General features: G+C 42.5%; 1 protein-coding gene across 3 annotated transcripts in view; it reads left to right on the forward strand.

Moving 5' to 3' along the window:
* The first annotated feature begins 940 nt into the window (after positions 1 to 940).
* Positions 941 to 18,756, forward strand: part of tmem181 (transmembrane protein 181) — a 112,294-nt gene continuing 94,478 nt past the window's right edge. The window contains exons 1-2 of one of the 3 annotated variants that reach the window (XM_059986553.1): positions 9,199 to 9,222; positions 15,556 to 15,684. Coding sequence is in view for 2 of the 3 variants with exons in the window: in XM_059986551.1 (XP_059842534.1) it covers positions 1,299 to 1,429 (131 nt within the window). In the remaining variant the exon portion in view is untranslated. Of the gene's footprint in view, positions 1,430 to 9,194; positions 9,223 to 15,555; positions 15,685 to 18,756 lie in introns of those variants that run through there. The other 2 variants (XM_059986551.1, XM_059986552.1) reach the window with 2 other exon arrangements.

Below are 18,756 nucleotides of genomic sequence, written 5' to 3' on the forward strand. Positions count from 1 at the left end.
ATAGGTGGGTCCATCAATGGGGTGTAGACAATGGAACCTGTCAAGAAAGGAATGGGGTGAGTAGAATAAGGAAAAAGAGGGATGGTGGGAGATGGATAGCGGGGTAAAGGAAGAGAAGGATTGGAGACCATGTGGATATACTATGTGGGTGACAGGCCTCTTGTCTGGATCCACCTATCTGTAGGAGCCATTTATCTATTTTTTGTCTGTATTTTGCATTGCATATTTATTGTGGATAATGTGTCAAGTGGGTTGGGGCATAGAAATGAATAGATATAGTTATATATTCATGCTTTGCCTAAGTTCAATTTAGTCAGGTTGCAGTTGGAGGGATCCTGCTGATTTTTTTTTGTTGACTGCTCTTAGAACACTATTCTTAGAATGCTAGTGCTACCACTAGATCACTGTTATGTCGTTATTATATTACTTATTTTGTTATATTGCTAGTTCTAGTTTCATTAGTTTTGTCTTTGCTGGATTTGTAATAAGGGATCCAACGTACTTTTTTGAACTTTGTTATTGCGGATATCACGTCATATTGTGTCAATCCTCCATTCTTAGTCTGAGTGGTTTTGATTTGTTTTCAAGTAACTGCCACACTATTGTTTATAAACTTTCTCTCCCTCTTTATATTGGCTGCCTCCTCTTTCCATTCTCAGTCCTGATGCAGGATCATGACTTGAAACATTATCTATCCTCTGCCTCCATAGATGCTGCTCTGCCTGCTGAGTTCCTCCAGCAAACTGCTTTTTGCTCCACATTCCAACATATGCAATTCTGTATTGCTGATTTTGTATTGTATGCTTCTTTTCATCTTCTTGTTATTTTAAGGGTCTTTATTACAAAACTTCTAATCCTTGTAAATATGAACTACTACTGGAATATGAACATCCAGAATAAAATGTGGACAGCTGTTCAAAGATGCATGATCTTTTCACTGTCTGTCTGGTAGTACAGCAGGGATATACATTGTTATTTTCAGTTCAAATACTGCCCTCTTGGAGATGAATGGACGTGCTGCATTCAGGCAGCAGTGACGTGAGGATGGATGGAAAGGGTTAATGTGCCTGCTCACTGTTTGTATCACTGAGCTGCCAGAACTGCAGTCTGCATCTCATCCATGCACAGATGGCTCTGTGTATTTTACCACCCGACATCATCACCATCACATCTGAACAAAAGGCCAGATGATCTGCTTTCAAATAAAGGCGATGTTTCCTTGCATTCTGATGACTTCATTGTTTCCAGAGGTTACAAAAGCTGAAAGAGGATTGTTGATGTACTAAAAGGAGCAAGCTATGGAGGCAGATTACCTTTCCTTTGAAAATCCTCTCTACAGAGAACTGAAATATTTCTACAAGAAGGTGAAAGGCGCCTACATGGATTTAAAGGATGACCTAACTCCTTACAAAGATGATCGGTACTATAGGTAGGAAAGATATTTATATTTAACCATTCTCTTAAAATACCAAGCTGTTGTTTGAAGGTCAATAATCGAGCAGGTCTCTAAATCTGACATTGACATTTATGCCTCAAGGATGAGGTAACTGCAGTATTTTAAACACAAAGTAATCACAAGGCTAAAAAGAAAAAATGAAAATTGTGAATCACAAACAATTTATTAATTGGTGAGTATGTAATATAGATATTTATATATTAGAAGGTACTGAAATGGATGATTAACAAACCTTGGTAGAATCTTGGCAACTGAGGAATGTTGCTATTTCAAATCGTTAACTATATAAATTTCTTTGAGTTTTATACAGGGATGAAAGTATTTTGAAAATTTAATATTCTGTAAAGCAAACTACAGGAAGAAAATCAAAGTGGTTCTGTGAATTGGCCCATATTATTAAGTAAGGTTTTGAACCACTGGGAGTGGGGTGACACGAATTAAGAGTTGGGGTGAAAAAGGAAGGCTGGTTCCAATATACATCAGGAATAGCCAGATGAAAATATTTATAGGCAGGAGAATGGAATTGAGAGGGAAAATATATCAACCATGATTGAATGGTGGAGCAGACTTGATGGGCTGAATGGCCTAATTCTTCTCCTATGTCTTATGATGTTATGAATAATTTTTTTAACACGGCCACTGAGAGTCATAGTGTTATATAGCAATATGGGCTCAGTGCAGCACAGATACAGGCTCTGCAGCCCAACAAGACCATTCCAGCCATCTAGTTCCAATATCCCATGTTCAGCCCATCTCCCTCTAAACCGCACCTCTGCACGTACCTGTCCAAATGCTTCTTAAGTGAAATTATTGTACCTGCCTCAAGTACTTCCTCTGACAGCTCATTGCATATACTTACATCCCCTCTGAAAAAGCTGACCCACAGTCCCTTTCTTCATCTTTCTCCTCTCATCTTAAATCTATGTCCTTGAGTTTTGATCTCCCCTATCCTGGAGAAAGGATTCAGCTTATCTATGCCCTTCATGATTTTATACACATCAATAAAGTCACCCCTCATTCTCCAACAATTGAAGGAATAAAGATCTAACATAGCCAATCTGTCCCTTTAACTCAGGCTCTGTAGTCCTGGCAATATCCTCATAAATCTTTTTCCTGTTTAACCGTCTTTCCTATAACAGGGTAATCAAAGTTGTCACAGTACTCAAGTCCAGCGTCACCAATGACTTACACATTATGTATTAACTCCTATATTCAGTGCCTTATATACAGTGCCTTGATGAAGGACAGTATGCTAAATGCCTTTTTCATCAACTTATCTACCTGTTACACCATTTTCAATGCATTTATATTCCCAAGTCCCTCTGTGACTTTACACTCCCTTGTGCCCCACCATTTATGGTAAGGGTGCTATGTTGGCTTGACTTTCCAAAATGGGGAACAGGTCTTCACTGTGAAAAGAACTCTGGATTCACAAACTGTCCAGGGTGTTCAGCAGTTCCTCATGGACTGGGAACAATTTGGGTCCAAGGAACAGCGCTGGGTTCCTGAAAGGGACACCTTAGACCCGCTCTCATCCATGATTACCATCATCATCTCTCTGAGCAGCCAAGGCTTGCGGGAGTCGGCCATAGGGGTGAGGGTCCTGTTTCGACAAGCACCTGACCTCGCCAGCCTCTAGGGTATAGATGTTCCAGCTCTCCGTAATATGGATAGCTGGCTAGGCCTATTTAAAGATTCAGGCTCATGCCGCTAATTGGAGGCCATATTTTGGCACCAGGATTTTAATATTTGAAGAGCACATGAACTGAAGTTCGCAGCTTGATCATCAGCTCAGCTTTGGATTTTTGTTGGCATCTGGTTTAGAACCCTGTCTTTGTTTCTGTCTTCTATCGTGTCTCGATTCTAGTCTCTGATACTCCAGCACTTGGGACCAAACCATCCTCATCTAGATCTCTCATCACACCTGCAATTTCTCCTCTAGCTTCCCAAGTCCAAGTAGGCAATCAGTCAGAGTGTAGATGTAACTCCCTGGGTCGCCTCAGGCTCGCTCAGCTCGTTCTCGTCTAGGGGGAGCAGCCTTCGGCCCCGCCAAACTGGGTAATCAGCTGGTGTGGATGCTGTGTGATGTCCCCGCCTTGCCCAAAACCAGACAGTACACCATATGCGATTAAATGAGTACAATTTATAAAGGTTACTATAACTAAGTGATTAATAACGATACAGTATATATGAAGAGAAAATTAAAGAAAAGGCGCCAAACTTATCAAAGTCCAAACCACTTCGTGCACAACCGTTGGAGCTCAATTACTGAAGTCTTCTGGCCACCATTCGATCCCCTCCGAACTCCTCGACTCGCAGCTCAGGACCCTCTGAACTCCTCGACTCTCCAAACAGCTCAGGACCCTCCGAGTGGTCAACCAAGCACATCTAGCTTCATCCCCCCCTCCTCGGAGAATCTCCCGGCCTCGGACCCCCCTTTGGGGTCCGATCCTCGCCCAGCTTAGAGCATTGTGTCCTCTCTCTCGACCCCCTCGCGCCGATCTGCCCAAAAGCCCGTCAACAAAAGCTTACAGACTCAGAAGAAAGAACATTAATCCCCATTTGGTTTACAAAGGCATACCATTCTCGTTATCAGTAAATTAGCATTCCTGCTAGTTAACAAAAGGAAACCCTTTCCCAACAACAAAGGAAAAAAGAAACCCCCTTTACATAGAGATTTATCCAGCTTAATGCAGTGTAAGGCTGCAAATGTCTCCTCCCTTGTAATACAAATATTCTCCAAAACATTTCTACTTGTTTCCCTTACCATTTGAGCAAGCATGATTTTCTCCTCAGTAAATATCAAGGAGAACTATTTGTTAAAAACCCCACACTTCTCCTGTGGTCGAAGACATAGGCCGCCCTGTTAATTAAGGGGACTAATTATTGCCTTAGCTACTCTTTTACTCTTAATATATTCAGGGATCCTTTTGAGATTTTCCTTAAATTTACATGCTAGATCCATCTCATACTTTATGCTATCTTGTTTTCCCTCTTCAGAGTATTCTTAATCTTTTTATAGTCATCAAACCCAACCTTCTAAACCCAGTGTATGTTACCTTCTTTTTCTTGACTGGAGCTTCAATGTCTCTTGTCATTCAAGTTTCTCTAAACTTATGAGGGATACTTTTCACCTAACAAGAACACATTGTTCCTGGACTCTTGATGTCACACTTTTAAAAGCCTCCCACCTGCTACATCCAATTGCCTATTTGTTATTCACTTCTACTTACTCCTACATCATAGTTGCTCATTTCATCAGTGTTTTACTTCTGAATTGTCCTGGTGTGGTAATGGGCTCGATGAAACCCATCTACCATGAACCCATGTTAAGTATTTAGAGGCCTGACATAATGTGGAATTTGGAGGAGCTTGAAGTTATTGAAAAGAGAGAGATAATTATGATGAGGGACTCCATATGTACACTATTGGCACTTTGGTTTATAGTGAGTTATTATTCTTAAGAAACAAGCCGACACTAAAAGCAGATCCAGGAGGTCTATTGATGGGCATAGAATTTTGATTCAACGTCTTCTACTGACGTAAGCAATCAGAAAAACTGAGTATAGTTGCATATTCACTCACAAATGCTCTGTGAGTTTTCAACCAATCCCTTCTACGCTGTTTTGACTAGTCAATTGTTTAAGTTATGCTTGATCTGGCTCACTGCTCAGACACCTATTTTTTGGAGCCCTTCTAGTCATGTGGTGAACTGGCTGCCACAAGGTACATGGCCACCTTGACCTTGAGTGGCTGAACCAGAGCACCCAACACTACCCTGGCAGTGTTTTACACTGTTCAATACTGTCAAAGGAGTTTGAACAATTTGTAAATGTTTCTGATGGTAAACAATAATGGATCATATTCAGGCATTTCCTCTATGTCGATGGATTGAACACTAATAAAGGAAGGATTAATGAGCAATACAACTGGAAGTTCTCCCAGAGTTATCAAAAATGTGGGGAGAATGTTCCAGGACATCATCTTCCATGGATGGAATTAGGATGTAGCCCTAGTTGCCCTTAAACTCTGCAGTTCAATGCCAGTACATGCCATGACTGTGTCCTTTTACCCAGGAGAGCCAAAGTATATGCCTCCATTAAATAAGCACTATCACTGCATGCACTGATCTGCACCAAATAGTTTTCAGTAGAATGACAGTAGTGAGTTGCAGCTTGCTGAAGAGAATGATGATGGCGAGAAGAAGAATGAGCTCTTCAGTGAAAACACTCCAGCTTCTCCTCCTTTGCTCTGCCTTTCCCCTTTCTCGCCTTCAGGTGACTAAACCTTTCCTCTAATGCAGACAGTGGAGGGATATGGATCGTGCACAGGCAGGTGAGTTTAGTTTACTGTGCCACCCTGGTCAGCACAGACATTCTGGGCCAAAGCATCTGTTGCTAGACCTGTCTCTGTGGAACACGCTTTGGCAAGGTGTCCCATGAGACCAGAAGAGTGGATTATTTTGCAGATGATGGAATTGTTGGTCGGATCATAAGTCTGAAAATTTCAAGGCAGGTTCTGAAGTTAACATCTAAATTGGGAGAAGGCTGATTACAATAGCATAAGTATTATAATTATAATAGCATAAGTCAATTTCAAGTAGCTAGAGTCATAGAAAGCTACAGCATAGAAACAAGCCTTTCAGCCCATCTAACCTGTTCTGACCTCCCAGTTCCAAAAAATCTGCACCCAGACCACAGTCCTTCTTACCCCTCCCATCCATGTACCTATCCAAACTTGGTTGAAATCAAAATTGCATCCACCACTTATGCGGACAGTTCATTCCACATTCTCACCGCATGTTTCCCTTAAACATGTCACCTTTCACCTTTAACCCATGAACTCTAGTTCTAGTCTCACCTAACCTCAGTGGAAAAAACCTGCTTACATTTACCCTATCTATACCCCTCATAATTTTTTATACCTCAACCAAATCTCTATGGAACAAAGTTCTAACCTTGAGAATAAATGACGGCCGAGAAGTAGAAGTTTTTCAAAAAACAAGTTAATAAGAGTTCAGGTTTAGCAAGTTCCAGGAAGGAATAAAGGTAAAAATGGTATGATTATGGAATCTTGAATGACAAAGGATCTTAAAGGTTTGATAAGAATAAAAAGGAAGTATGACAGTTAGAGTAATTGGAATTAAGGGTGTCTTTAGCAATATAGAGGGTGAGCTCATATTTCAGAAAGAAATTGCTCTTTCATTATGTGCTGTGTCGTATAATGCAGGTGATCATATCTTTCCATGACCAGGATTGCTCTTGGCAAATTTTTCTACACTCATGGGTTGCCATTGCCTTCTTCTGGGTAGTATCTTTTCAAGATGGCGACCCCAGCCATTATCAATACTGTTCAGAGATGGTCTGCCTGGCGTCAGTGGTCACTTAACCAGGATGTGATATGCACCAGCTGCTCATATGACCATCCACACCTGCTTCCTGAAAGGGGGGGGGGGCTAAGCACCTTGGCCGAGGGTGACCTGCAGGCTAGTGGAGAGAAGGAGCGCCTTACACTTCCTTTGGTACAGACGTATCTCCACCTGCCTCCTGGAAAGGAGTAAGAATAGCGAAGAGAGGCAGGAAAAATATCTCTGGTAAATAAGACTAATGAGAATCCCAGGAATGGTATGTCAGGAACATGACAGAAAGAGTGAGACCCTTTCTGAACAAAGGTGTAATCCATATGTGAGGTCCTAAATGAATGCATTCACCAGGGAGAAGGATGCGGAAGATAGCAAGATCAGGTTGTTGTCTGTGAGCAATCTAGGACAGGTCAGTGTTAAGAACTGGGAAGTGTTAGATGTTGTAAGAATTATAAATCCTCAGGGCCAGATGAGATATCCCAAAATGCTACGGGATGCAAGGGTGAGTTAGACAGGGCTCTCTTAGTGATTTTTGCATATGTTGCAGAAGAGGGAGCTAATACTGTTTCTTTATTTAAGAAGAGCATCAGGGGTAAAATCAGGATAACTGCAAAGCAATGAGCCTTACATCAGTGATAGGGAAACAAGAACACAGAACATTACAGTATAAAGAGAAGTCCTCTAGCCCATGATGTGCACAACTAATTAAACGAATAAATAAATGCCTAACTAAACTAATGCTAACTAAAGATATTGGACAAAAATTCAAGGGAAAGGATTTATGTACCTCTGAAAGGGCTGATTTGAGGATAGGTGCAATGCCTTTGTGCAGGGAAATCCTGCCTGACTATTTTGATGGATTTTCTTTAAGGGGATAGGATGATAAAAGTTTTCTGTATGGATCTTATTAAGGTGCTGCATGGTAGGCTAGTATTGAATTTCTGACACTTAGTCCCATAATCCAACCTCACTGTTGCAGCAATCTTTTTCTGAGCCAGTCCGTTCGAGTTACGTTTCACTGGATTCCTCTCTGATTTTGTTGCTTCTGAGATTGGTTGATGTGAGAACTGCAGACCTTTCAACAGATGGAGCAGAGGAGCTACCTTACAGTACTGGCATTAATCCTTCAGGTGGTGTGTTTCTTCTGCCGCATATGCAGGGTTTCTGTATATGCTCTTTATGCATGGATTCAAAGTCCTCAATACCATCTCAAATGCTCCTTCTCCATTTTGAGCAGTCATGGCAAAGGATTCCCAGGTAGAGATGGACAGTTTCAGCCGAGAAACAATATGTCTCATAATTCATCTTGCCTCACACACCCAAGGATTGAGTTACTGCCAAATTTCAGCAATCCCATTAATGCATTCCTCCACTTATTTTCCTGTAACCTATCCTGTCTCACATTGAACCTCACATCTTGTAGAGTCTGGTGACCTCGGTCTCAGCTTCCAAAACCACATGCAATGAAATGAGTGACAGCTCTGGAATAGGGACTGGCAGAAAGCCTGGGAATGCACATATGTCCTCCAGCAGACCAGGCCCAAGTCATTCTATTCTTATAGAAACTTCTGAGAATCCAGTACACTCTGGATAGCATTTTCTCTCTCTCTCTGTGGTGCTGCCAGAACTGCTGAGTGTCTCCTGCAATACATATTTCATCTCCACCACTGTGCCTGCTCGGTGGCCCCCGCACACCCGAGGCACGATTGGCCACACATAAATACTGGAGAAAGACTGCATTCCAGAATCAGAATCAGGTTTAGTATCACTAAACCTAGTATCAGGTTTATATGTCATGAAATTTGTTAACTTTGCTGCAGCACTACAATGCAATACATGATAATAGAGAGCAAAAAGAAGTGAATTACAATTAGTATATATATTAAATAATTAAACTAAATAAATAGTGCAAATAAAAAATATAAATAAAAAATAGTGAGGTAGTTTTCATGGCTTCAATGTCCATTCAGAAATCGAATGGCACAGAGGAAGAAACTGTTCCTGAATTGTTGAGTGTGTGCCTTCAGGCTCCTGTGCCTCCTTTCTGATGGTAACAGTGAGAAAAGAGGAGGTGAGGAGGTTCTCTTTGAGGTACTGCTCCTTTAAGATGACCTGTGTGCTACGGACGCCAAAGCTCAGGCTAATTTTACAACTCTGCAGTTTACTTCGATCTTGTGCTGTGGTCCCCCTTCTCCAATACCAGGCCATTCCTGGAGCGGATGAAGCTTTTCGGCTTGTCCACAGTTCATTCCCTCTACAGATCCCCCAGCATCTTGTCTCTCTGCTCAGGACCCCAGCATCTGTAACCTGCCGAGCGTGTGACATACCTGAGGAGCGACGTCGTGCCGCGTCGTGACGTCACGCGCAGCTGGGGCGGGGCGGAGGAACCTGGAGACATGGAACTGTGAGTGTTGGGTCCCGGGGCTGAGGAGCCGGTGTGTCGGGGGTCGTAGGGCAGGGGGGCTGTGAGTGCTGAGGGCCTGGGCTGGTGGAGGGAGCGTGGGTTTGGCAACCGCAGTTTCACAGTGTGAGAGTCGCCGGCGAGTGGGCGGGTCATTAAACTACTAAGTAGGGCCAGTAAATTCCTGCTCTGCTGATCTGGACGCAGGCCGGCTCCAGTTGTAACATACAACACTGGATAGTTCAGCACAGAAATAGGCCCTTCAGTCCGCTATGTTTGTGCTGAACATTGTGCCTCACCATCACCCCTGGCAGTCCCTTCCAGACACCCACAACTGTCTGTGTTTAAAAAATAATCTGGTCTTGCACATCAGGTGTAATCTTCGTTTCCCCCTCACTTTAAATGCATGCCTCTAGAACTTGACATTTTTACCTTGGAAGTAGACTGTCAGTATTTCCTCTGCGTATACCTGTTAAAATTAAATCAACTTCTGACAGGTCCCCCTTAGCCTCTGATTTTCCACAGAAAACAACCGAAGTTTGTCAAAACTCTCTTCATAGCTCCTTTGCTCTAATACAGGCAGCATCTTGGTGAATATTTTTTAGCACTCTTTTCAAAGCCTCCATATCCTTCCTGTAAACAGGTGCACACGATACTCCCAAGTGTGGCTTAACCACAGTTTTATATTCTAGCGCGAGCTTGTGGTATAGTTACACGGGATAATTTATAATGACCATTTAAAATGGTAAGTCTTTGGGAGGAAACCAATGCGGTCACAGGGAGGACCTCCTTACAGGCAGCAGTGGGAATTGAACCCGGATTGCCTGTACTGTAAAGCATGGTGCTAACCACTACATCACTTGGTTCCTGCCACAAAGGCGTTAGCAGCAAACCAACTTAAAGTGATGTTATTTATCAGTGAACATCAATTCAGTCTCTCCCTGTCTGAATCAGGCCTACTGATGTCCATTATCTAAATCATTTATATACAGCATATAAAGAAGTGGTCCCAACACCGAGCCCTGCAGTACACCACTACTCACTAGCAGCCAACCAGAAAAGGATCCTCTTATCCCCACTCGCTGCCTCCTACCAATGAGCCAATGCTCTAACTGTGTTAGAAACTTTACTGTAATACCATGAGCTGTTAACTTGGTAAGCAGCCTCATGTGTGGCACCTTGTCAGAGGCTTTCTAAAAGTCCAAATATACAACATCCACTGCATCCCCTTTATCTATCCTACTTGTAATCTCCTGAAAGAATTCCAACAGGTTCGTCAGGCAGGATTTTCCCTAAAGGAGACCATGCTGACTTTGTACTATCTTTCAAATCTAGTCACCTTCCAAATGCTTTTACAAATTGTTTACTTCTGTCACTTCCTCTGGCACCTCATTCCAGTTAAACTCTGAACACCCTCTGAATGGGGTAGAAGCCTGCTCTTCAGGTCTCCTTTAAATTTCTTTTCCTCTCAACTCATATCTAGTTCCAAACTCCCCTGCCCTGTTTGTGGGGTGGGGGTGGTGGTGTAAAATTCTGACTCTCTCTGTTTCTTATAATGTTATAAACCTCTGAGGTCACTGCTCAGCCTCCTATGCTCCAGTATGAATAAACTCAACCTCTCCATTCCAGGCACAATCCTGGTAAATCTATTGCTGCCACATCCTTCCTGCAGTGTGCTGATCAGAACTCTACACAATGCTTCAAATAAAGAATAATTAACCCAGCCACCGATGGATAAGTTCAAACTGCTGTGCAGTCATTCCACATCCAAGGATGGTAGTTTATTAAACAGCTTATGGGAGAAGAAGCTCAAGGAACGTAGCTGCCCTTCTAATCTTTGTTGGAGAAGTGTACTAAAGACACAGTTTTACATCCGTTCACCCAGAAGTACTATGTGAATGATTCATCTTAGCTTCCTCCCAAATGTCAGTTCCAAAGCCAGTTTTCAGCCAATCTGAGTCATTCTTCATGGTATCAAACATTTTAGAGCACTGGATGTAGCAGAGGTCATGGGACCAGATATCACCATGGATCTGGTACACTGTGACTGCACTGAAACAACTTTGTTAAATATATAACATATTTCAATGTTGTGTGTTTATCTGAGAGTATTGAAAATTGCACAGGAATTCCTGTTATTAATTGCAAGAGAAGTCCATTTACCACTAAGTCTATTCTCCATTTATAAGGTGCTGGAAGCTGTAATTGGCAGTGCTATCTGGTGATATATGCTTATCATTATCAAAATGACCAATTTGAGTTTTGTCAGGATCACTTGGCCCCAGATCTCATTATACGCGGACTAATCAGAATTCAACTCAGTTTATGCAGGGTAGATCATGACTCTCAAATTTGATTGAGTTTTTTGAGGTAATCAAGTATGGGGAGTTTTCCTGACTGGAAAATAGTAACAGGTGGTGTACTACAGGAATTAGAGCTGGGAGCTTCACTTTTTTATGAAATATATAGTATAAATAAATTCCATGAGGTATGGATAATACCTTCTAAGGGTAGGGAAGTATAAAGCCAGAGAACGTAAATTAAAGGTAAGATGGGAAAGATTTAAAAGGGACATGAGAGGCAACTTTTTCTGTGCAGAGAATGGTGGGTAACTGGAATGACCAGCCAAAGGAAGTGGTAGAGTTGAGTTCAATTACAACACTCAGGACATTTAGACACGTACATGAATTGGAAAGGTTTAGACTTTTTAAATTTGAGATTTATGGAACAAAAGCAGCAAATGGGACAATAGTATCAGGCAACTTAGTCAGCATAAACGATTTCAGCTGAAGAGCCTGTTTTCCATGCCACGTAATTCTATATAACCTATTAGCTCATGTGAATGTGATCAAGGAGATGTTGTCAACAGATGGACAGCTTTCAATTGTTGAGCAGTTGAAAATGGAAAGTGTTGTGAAATTTTCATCAACACATAAATGCAAGAGATCCTGCAGATGCTGGAAATCCAGAGCAACACACACAAAGTGCTGGAGGAACTCAGCAGACCAGGCAGCGTCTGTGGAAAGGAATAAACAGTTAATGCTGATGAAGGTATCAACCCAAAATTTTGATCTTTATTCCTTTCCATAGATGCTGCCTGTCCTGCTGAGTTCCTCCAGCATTTTGTGTGTGGTCACCCTATGAATTATCATCTCCCACCTCTACTCAGTCTGTGCATTTCCATTAATATAAATCCTGTCCCTCAGAATCTTCAGCATCTTCCCTACCACTCATGTAGTGTTTGCTGGCCTGTAGTTTCTAGGCTTATTCCTTCTGTGTCTTTTTTTCTGAACAAAGGGACAACATTAGCTATTCCCCAGCGTTCTGGTATTTTACCATACAAAAATCTCCTTTAGAGTCCCAGCAATCTCTTTCCTTGCTTCTCTTAGTATCCTGGGGTAGATCCTCTCAATTCCTGGGTATTTATCCACTATAACGTGCTCCAACTTTTCTAACAGTTCTTCCATAATGGTATAGACAGGATCCAGAATATTGTGTACTCATGTCTTCATTCTCCAACCTTCACTTCCTTCTCCCTCGTGAATATCAAATGAGAAGTATTCATTTAGAATCTCACTCATCCTCTGGCTCTGCACATAGATTACCCTGAAGGGACTAGTCTTCCTTAGTTATCCTTTTGGTTCTAATGTACTTGTATCTCCTATGAATTTCCAAGCAGGAGGTGTTGGTAGCCTTGATGTGTATTAAGATCAGTTCATCCCCAGGTCCTGGCCAAGTGCACTCTTGGACCTAGTGGGAAGCTAGGAAAGAGATTGCAGAGGCCCTTGCAGAAATATTTGCTTCATCTGTAGCCACAGGTAAAGTTGTGGAAGACTGGAAGATGGTTAATGTTGTACTGTAACTTAAGGACAATCCAGAGAATTACAGACTGGTGAGTCTGACATCAGTGATGGCATTCAGATCTATCATCCCCATGAAACTCATCACTAAGCTCCACGACCTAGGCCTCATTACCTCCCAGTGCAACTGGATTCTCAGTTTCCTCACTTGCAGACCCCTGTCAGTATGAATTGGCAACAACATCTCCTTCACATTCAGACCCCTGCCCTACTCACGTTACACCTATGATTATGTGGTTAAGTACAGCTCCAGTGCCATATTTAAGTTTGCTGGTGGCACCACTGTTGTTTGTGGAATCAAAGGTGGTGCTGAATTGGTGTATAGGAGGGAGTTTGAAAATCTGGTTGAGTGGTGCCACAAAAACAACCTCTCACTCAGTATCAGCAAAAATAAAAGCTGAATATCAGCTACAGGAGGAAGAAGCCAGAGGTCCTTGAGCCAGTCCTCATGAAGGGAACTGAGGTGGTGAAGGTCAGTAGTTTTAAATTCCTTGGGGTAAGCCTAGCAGAGGATTTTTCCTGGGACCAGCATGTAAATACCATCACAAAGAAGGCAAGTTGGCACCTCTACTTTCTTTGTAGTTTCTGTAGATTCGGCATGTCACCTAAAACTTTGCCAAACTTCTATAGATGCGTGGTGGAGACTAACCTAACTGGTTACATCATGACCTGCTATGGAAACACCAATGCTGAGGGATAGGAAAGTCTACAGAAAGTGGTGGATACAGCCCAGTCCACTTAACACCATTGAGTGCATTTACATGGAGTGCTGCTGTGAGAAAGCCACATCCATCGTCAAAACCCCCTACCATCCAAGCCATTCCCTCTTCTCAATACTAACATTGGGCAGGAGTTACAGGAGCCTTGGGTCCCATACTGCTGGGTTCAAGAACAGTTATTACCCTACAGCCATCAGGCTAGGAAACAGCATGGATAACTCCATTCACTTCAACTCTGAACTGAATCTACAACCTTCAGATCAGTTCAAAGTCTGTACAATCCATGTTCTTAGTATTTTTACTTGCACATTGGTTGTTTGTTAGTCTTTGTCAATTTATAGTTTTTTCTGGTAAATTCTATTGTATTTTTTTCTCTAAATGTCTGTAAGACAATGAATTTCAGGGTAGTGTCTGGTAACATAATGCATTTTGATAATAAATTTACTTTGAACTTTCATTTCGTCTGCCTTACCAATTAAACCGCATATATTGAAATAAATGCAGTTTAAAACAGGATATTCTTTTCCGATTCTGATGGGGAAGTTATTGGGAGGGGATTGTGAAGAACAGGATCTTCTAGCATTTGGATAAACATGGGCTAATTGGGGATAATTTGCATGGTGTTGTGCTTGGGAAATAAAGTCTGACAATTTGTTCGTTTTCAAAGAAGTAACTAAGAGGATAGATGAGGGTATGGAGTTGGTTTTATCTCCTTGGTAGTTGGAAAAGCCTTTCACAATGTCCCACATGGTAGGCTGGTCTGGAAGGGGAGATCACATGGGCTATCTGGACAGCTAGCTAACTGGCTGTGCAGTTGGCTCAATGGTAGGACGTACAGGCCGAAGGTGGAAGTGTGTTTTTCAGACTGGAGTTCCAAAACTAGTGACGTGCCGCAGGGGTTGGAACTAGGACCTTTGTTGTTCTTTATTTATATAAACTATTTGAATGAGAGTGTGCATGGCATGGTTAGTAAGTTTGTGAATGAGAAGTGGTATAGATGATGAAAAAGTTATCAAAAATTACCTTAGGATCTTGGGCTGTTAGCTAAGTGGACTGAGGATTGGCAAGTGTCATTTATTCCAGATAAGGGCAAGGTGTTGTCTTTTGGGGAATTCAAACCAGAATAGGGGATGTGCACAGTGATGGATTCTGCTCTTGATGATGATGATAGATGCTTTAAATGCTCATTCTCCCTGATTTCACTGGGTCTCTTTCTGATGCTCTGGTTTACTAGTACATCCCAAATGATGTAGGTTAATTGGCTGTTATAAAATGAGTGGTAAAATTTGGGGCAATTGAAGGGAATGTGGGGAGAATAAAATGAGATTAGTGGGACTGCTTTGTCAGTCACCTCCAATTCATCTGCCTAAAGTAGGATTTCCAGGTTTCCAAACATTTTGATTCCAATTCCCATTCCCATTCCGACATGTTGGTCCATGGCTGCCTCTTATGCCAAGATGAGGTAATCCTCTGGGTGGAGGAACACCCCAACCTGATGGCATGAATGTCGATTTCTCCTGGTTAAAAAAAATTCCCCCCCTCTTCTATTCCCCATTTTGCCTATTACCTCCCCTTGAGTCCTCTCCCCTTTATCCTATGATACATTCTTCTTTCTTATCCGATCCATTCCTCTCCAGCCCTTTATCTTTCCCGCTCACCTGGTTTCACCTATCACCTTCTAGCTTTCCCTCTTCTCGTCCTTTCCAGTATGGAGAAGGCCTTGCCCTGAAAGGTTGACTGTTTATTCTTTTCCATAGATGCTGCCTGACCTGCTGAGTTCCTCCATCATTTTGTGTGTGTTGCTCTGGATTTCCAGCATCTGCAGACTTTCTCATGTTAGTGGAAGTGGTTACTTGAAAATCAGCATGCACATGATGGGCTAAAAGGTCTGCTTCCTGCACTGTGAAACTCTACGCTTGGTCCCTCTGCTTGAAATTAAATATTTGATTTGAATGCTACTGAGCATTTTAATGTAAACCTATGCATTAGCCACGTCAGATATTCATAACAATTCCATGAATCATAATGGGTGTGACCCTTTGCTGAACACATCACAGTGAACAATTTCATGTTGTATAAAGAAGAAATCATACATTATTCTTAGCTAAACAGTGCCTTTCAAATCACCTGCAAGCCATTTTAACCAAATCAGTGTGACATTCTGAGTGGTTGAAAGCATTCATACAAGGTAGGAATTTTACCTTGTAGAATAGGTAACTTGTGGAATGAGTATCTACAATCAAATTAAGGTAACCAGTGTTTCTGGGAAAGGCAGACATATGTGTATGATCCCTTTCTAAACCTAATTCTACACTGTTTTCTTACCCACTGGTTTGTCCTGTTTGTAATGGGTGACAAAATTCTCTTGGGAATGGTTGGAGAATTTTTTTACACACACACAATGCTGGAGGAACTCAGCAGGTCAGGCAGCATCTATGTCAAGGGTCGGCAACAAGCGGCTCCGGAGCCGCATGCGACTCTTTGATCTCTGTACTGCGGCTCCCCGTGGTTTGTTAGTTTTTGAAGTGTAATTCGAAATTTGAAGATTATGGTGATCTTGTACAATCTAAAAACGTTGTGGAGACCCCATTTCCTGGCACATCCGAACCGGCTCACAGTTAGCCACTGTTCCAGCTAAGGGAGATAGCCTACGGGGGTTTGTGAGTACGTGTCTTTTGGAGCATCCGTGCCCTTGGGGACGGGTTGAGGGAGGCTTTAAATCAAGGCAGTTTAGTTCGAATAAAGTTACCTTTGACTGCAGTGTCTTTATTTTAGCGCTGCGTGTAGCGCTACACCGCTACAACGTGTTTTTTATCGCTATTAATATACATCACCACTGCCAATGCCTGACACCCACCAGTGTGCGCTTTCTTTTAATTCTTCGATCCAAGGTAGGCTACCTATGGAGTAACCTTCAACCCAACGTCTTTTTTTCGGAGTTCAAAATGTTTTTGTTGTATGCAGAAATGTAATTTCGTTTTCTCTGCAGGAGTTCATCAATTTCATAAATGCAACACATTATAGTTTGTTTATACATAGCATAAAGGCAAAAAAAAACCGTTGTATGCAGTGTTATTTCATTTTAAATGTCAAACGGGTCTTGTGGCTCCCAGTGTTTTCTTTTCTGTGGGAAATGGGTCCATATTGGCTCTTTCAGTGGTAAACGTTGCCGACCCCTGATCTATGGAAAAGAGTACAGTCGATGTTTCGGGCCGAGACCCTTCAGCAGGACTGGGGAAAATAAAGTGAGGATTCAGCGTTAGAAGGTGGGGGAGGGGAGGAAGAAGCACAAGGTGAAACTGGGAGGAGGGAGGGGTGAAGTAAAGAGCTGGGAATATGATTGGTGAAAGAGATACAGAGCTGGATAAAGGGGAATCTAACAGGAGAGGACAGAAGGCCACTGGAGAAAGAAAAAAGGGGGAGGAGCACCAGAGGGAGGCGAAGGGCAGACAAGCAGGCAAGGTGAGAAGGGAAAGGGGATGGAGATTAGAGAAGGTGGGAGGGAGCATTACTGGAAGTTTGAGAAATCAATGTTCATGCCAACAGTTTGGAGGCAATCCAGAAGGAATATAAGGTGTTGCCTTATGGGAATAACATTGATTTCTCAGACTTCCAGTATTAGCCCCTCTTCTTTATTCCCTATCCCCTTTTCCCTCTCTCACCTCATCTCCTTGCCTGCCCACTGCCTCCCTCTGGTGCTCCTTCCCTTTTTCTTTGTCCAATGGCCTTCTGTCCTCTCTTATTATCCCCTTTCTCCAGCTCCGTATCTCTCTCAACAATCGACTTTCCAGCTCTTTACTTCCCCCCCACCCCAGTTTCACTGATCACCTTGAGTTTATTATTCACCTTCTCTGACTACTCATCTTTTTTCTTCAGTTCTGCTGAGGGACCTCGGTCCAAAAACATTTTCATAGATGCTGCCTGGCCTGCTGAGTTCCTCCAGCATTTTGTGTGTGTTGCTTGGATTTCCAGCATCTGCAGACTTTCTCTTGTTTGTGATTGGAGAAATTTGTTTCTAAGGTTGTTAAATTTCAGTCTAGATCTTCACTCTTTGGTGCTCATGGTGATTTTTTGGCCAGGGAGGTAGCAAAGTGGATGGGTGGTGGGATGGGGATACATTTCTACCAAAGGAGGTGTAAGGTGCTCCTTCCTTCCCTCCACTGGCCTGCAGGACACCCTTGCTCAGCCCCCCCGATCAGAGTCACGTGAAGCCTTTGAAGCAGGTGTTGGATGGTTGTTAGAGATGTTACAAATCCTGGTTATGCGCCAGGCAGACAGTCTTTAAAAAGTATTGATAATGGCTGGGGTCACCTGCCTTATAAAGACACTGCCCAGGTGAAGGCAAAAAACTACTTATGTAGAAAAGTTTGCCAAAAACAATCACGGCCACTAACTCATGATCATCAAATACATGGCTACAATGATGATGATGTCAGTGGCAAAGCTGAACTGTATTGCTGGCTGTGGATAGTCAATGACACTCATGTCAAGGACAGGGTCACGGTTGAGGTGATTGTTAAAGTGTTTTTGTCAGCAGGGACCGACTGCCTCTTTGCTGTTGAGATGTTCACTTGTATTTTCGGTTCTCAGTGGTGAAGGGCCTTGGGTGTTGTGCCTGTGTATGTGCGGCTGGGCCTCTTTCCCCACCTTCAGAGTTTAGAGGAATCAGGAACTCATGAAATCCTAACAGGAATTGAAAGACACAAAATGCACATATTCCCATTGACTGGAGAATCTAGGACAAGCAATCAGTCACAAGACATGGGGTTTGTCAGTTCGTGTGGATATCCTAAGTTTCTTCAGCGAGAGGGAGATGAACTTTTGGAATTCTCCACCATAGAAGACAGTGGAGACCATCCATCCACCTGAACCTACCCTTCGCCCCACTGTCTGCCCAACCCCATTATGATTCCCAAGTACTTACTGTGGCTGGGAATCACAAGGCTCATCATACACTA

The sequence above is a fragment of the Hypanus sabinus genome, chromosome 12 (assembly GCF_030144855.1).
Source record: "Hypanus sabinus isolate sHypSab1 chromosome 12, sHypSab1.hap1, whole genome shotgun sequence".
Taxonomy (NCBI): Eukaryota; Metazoa; Chordata; class Chondrichthyes; order Myliobatiformes; family Dasyatidae; genus Hypanus; species Hypanus sabinus.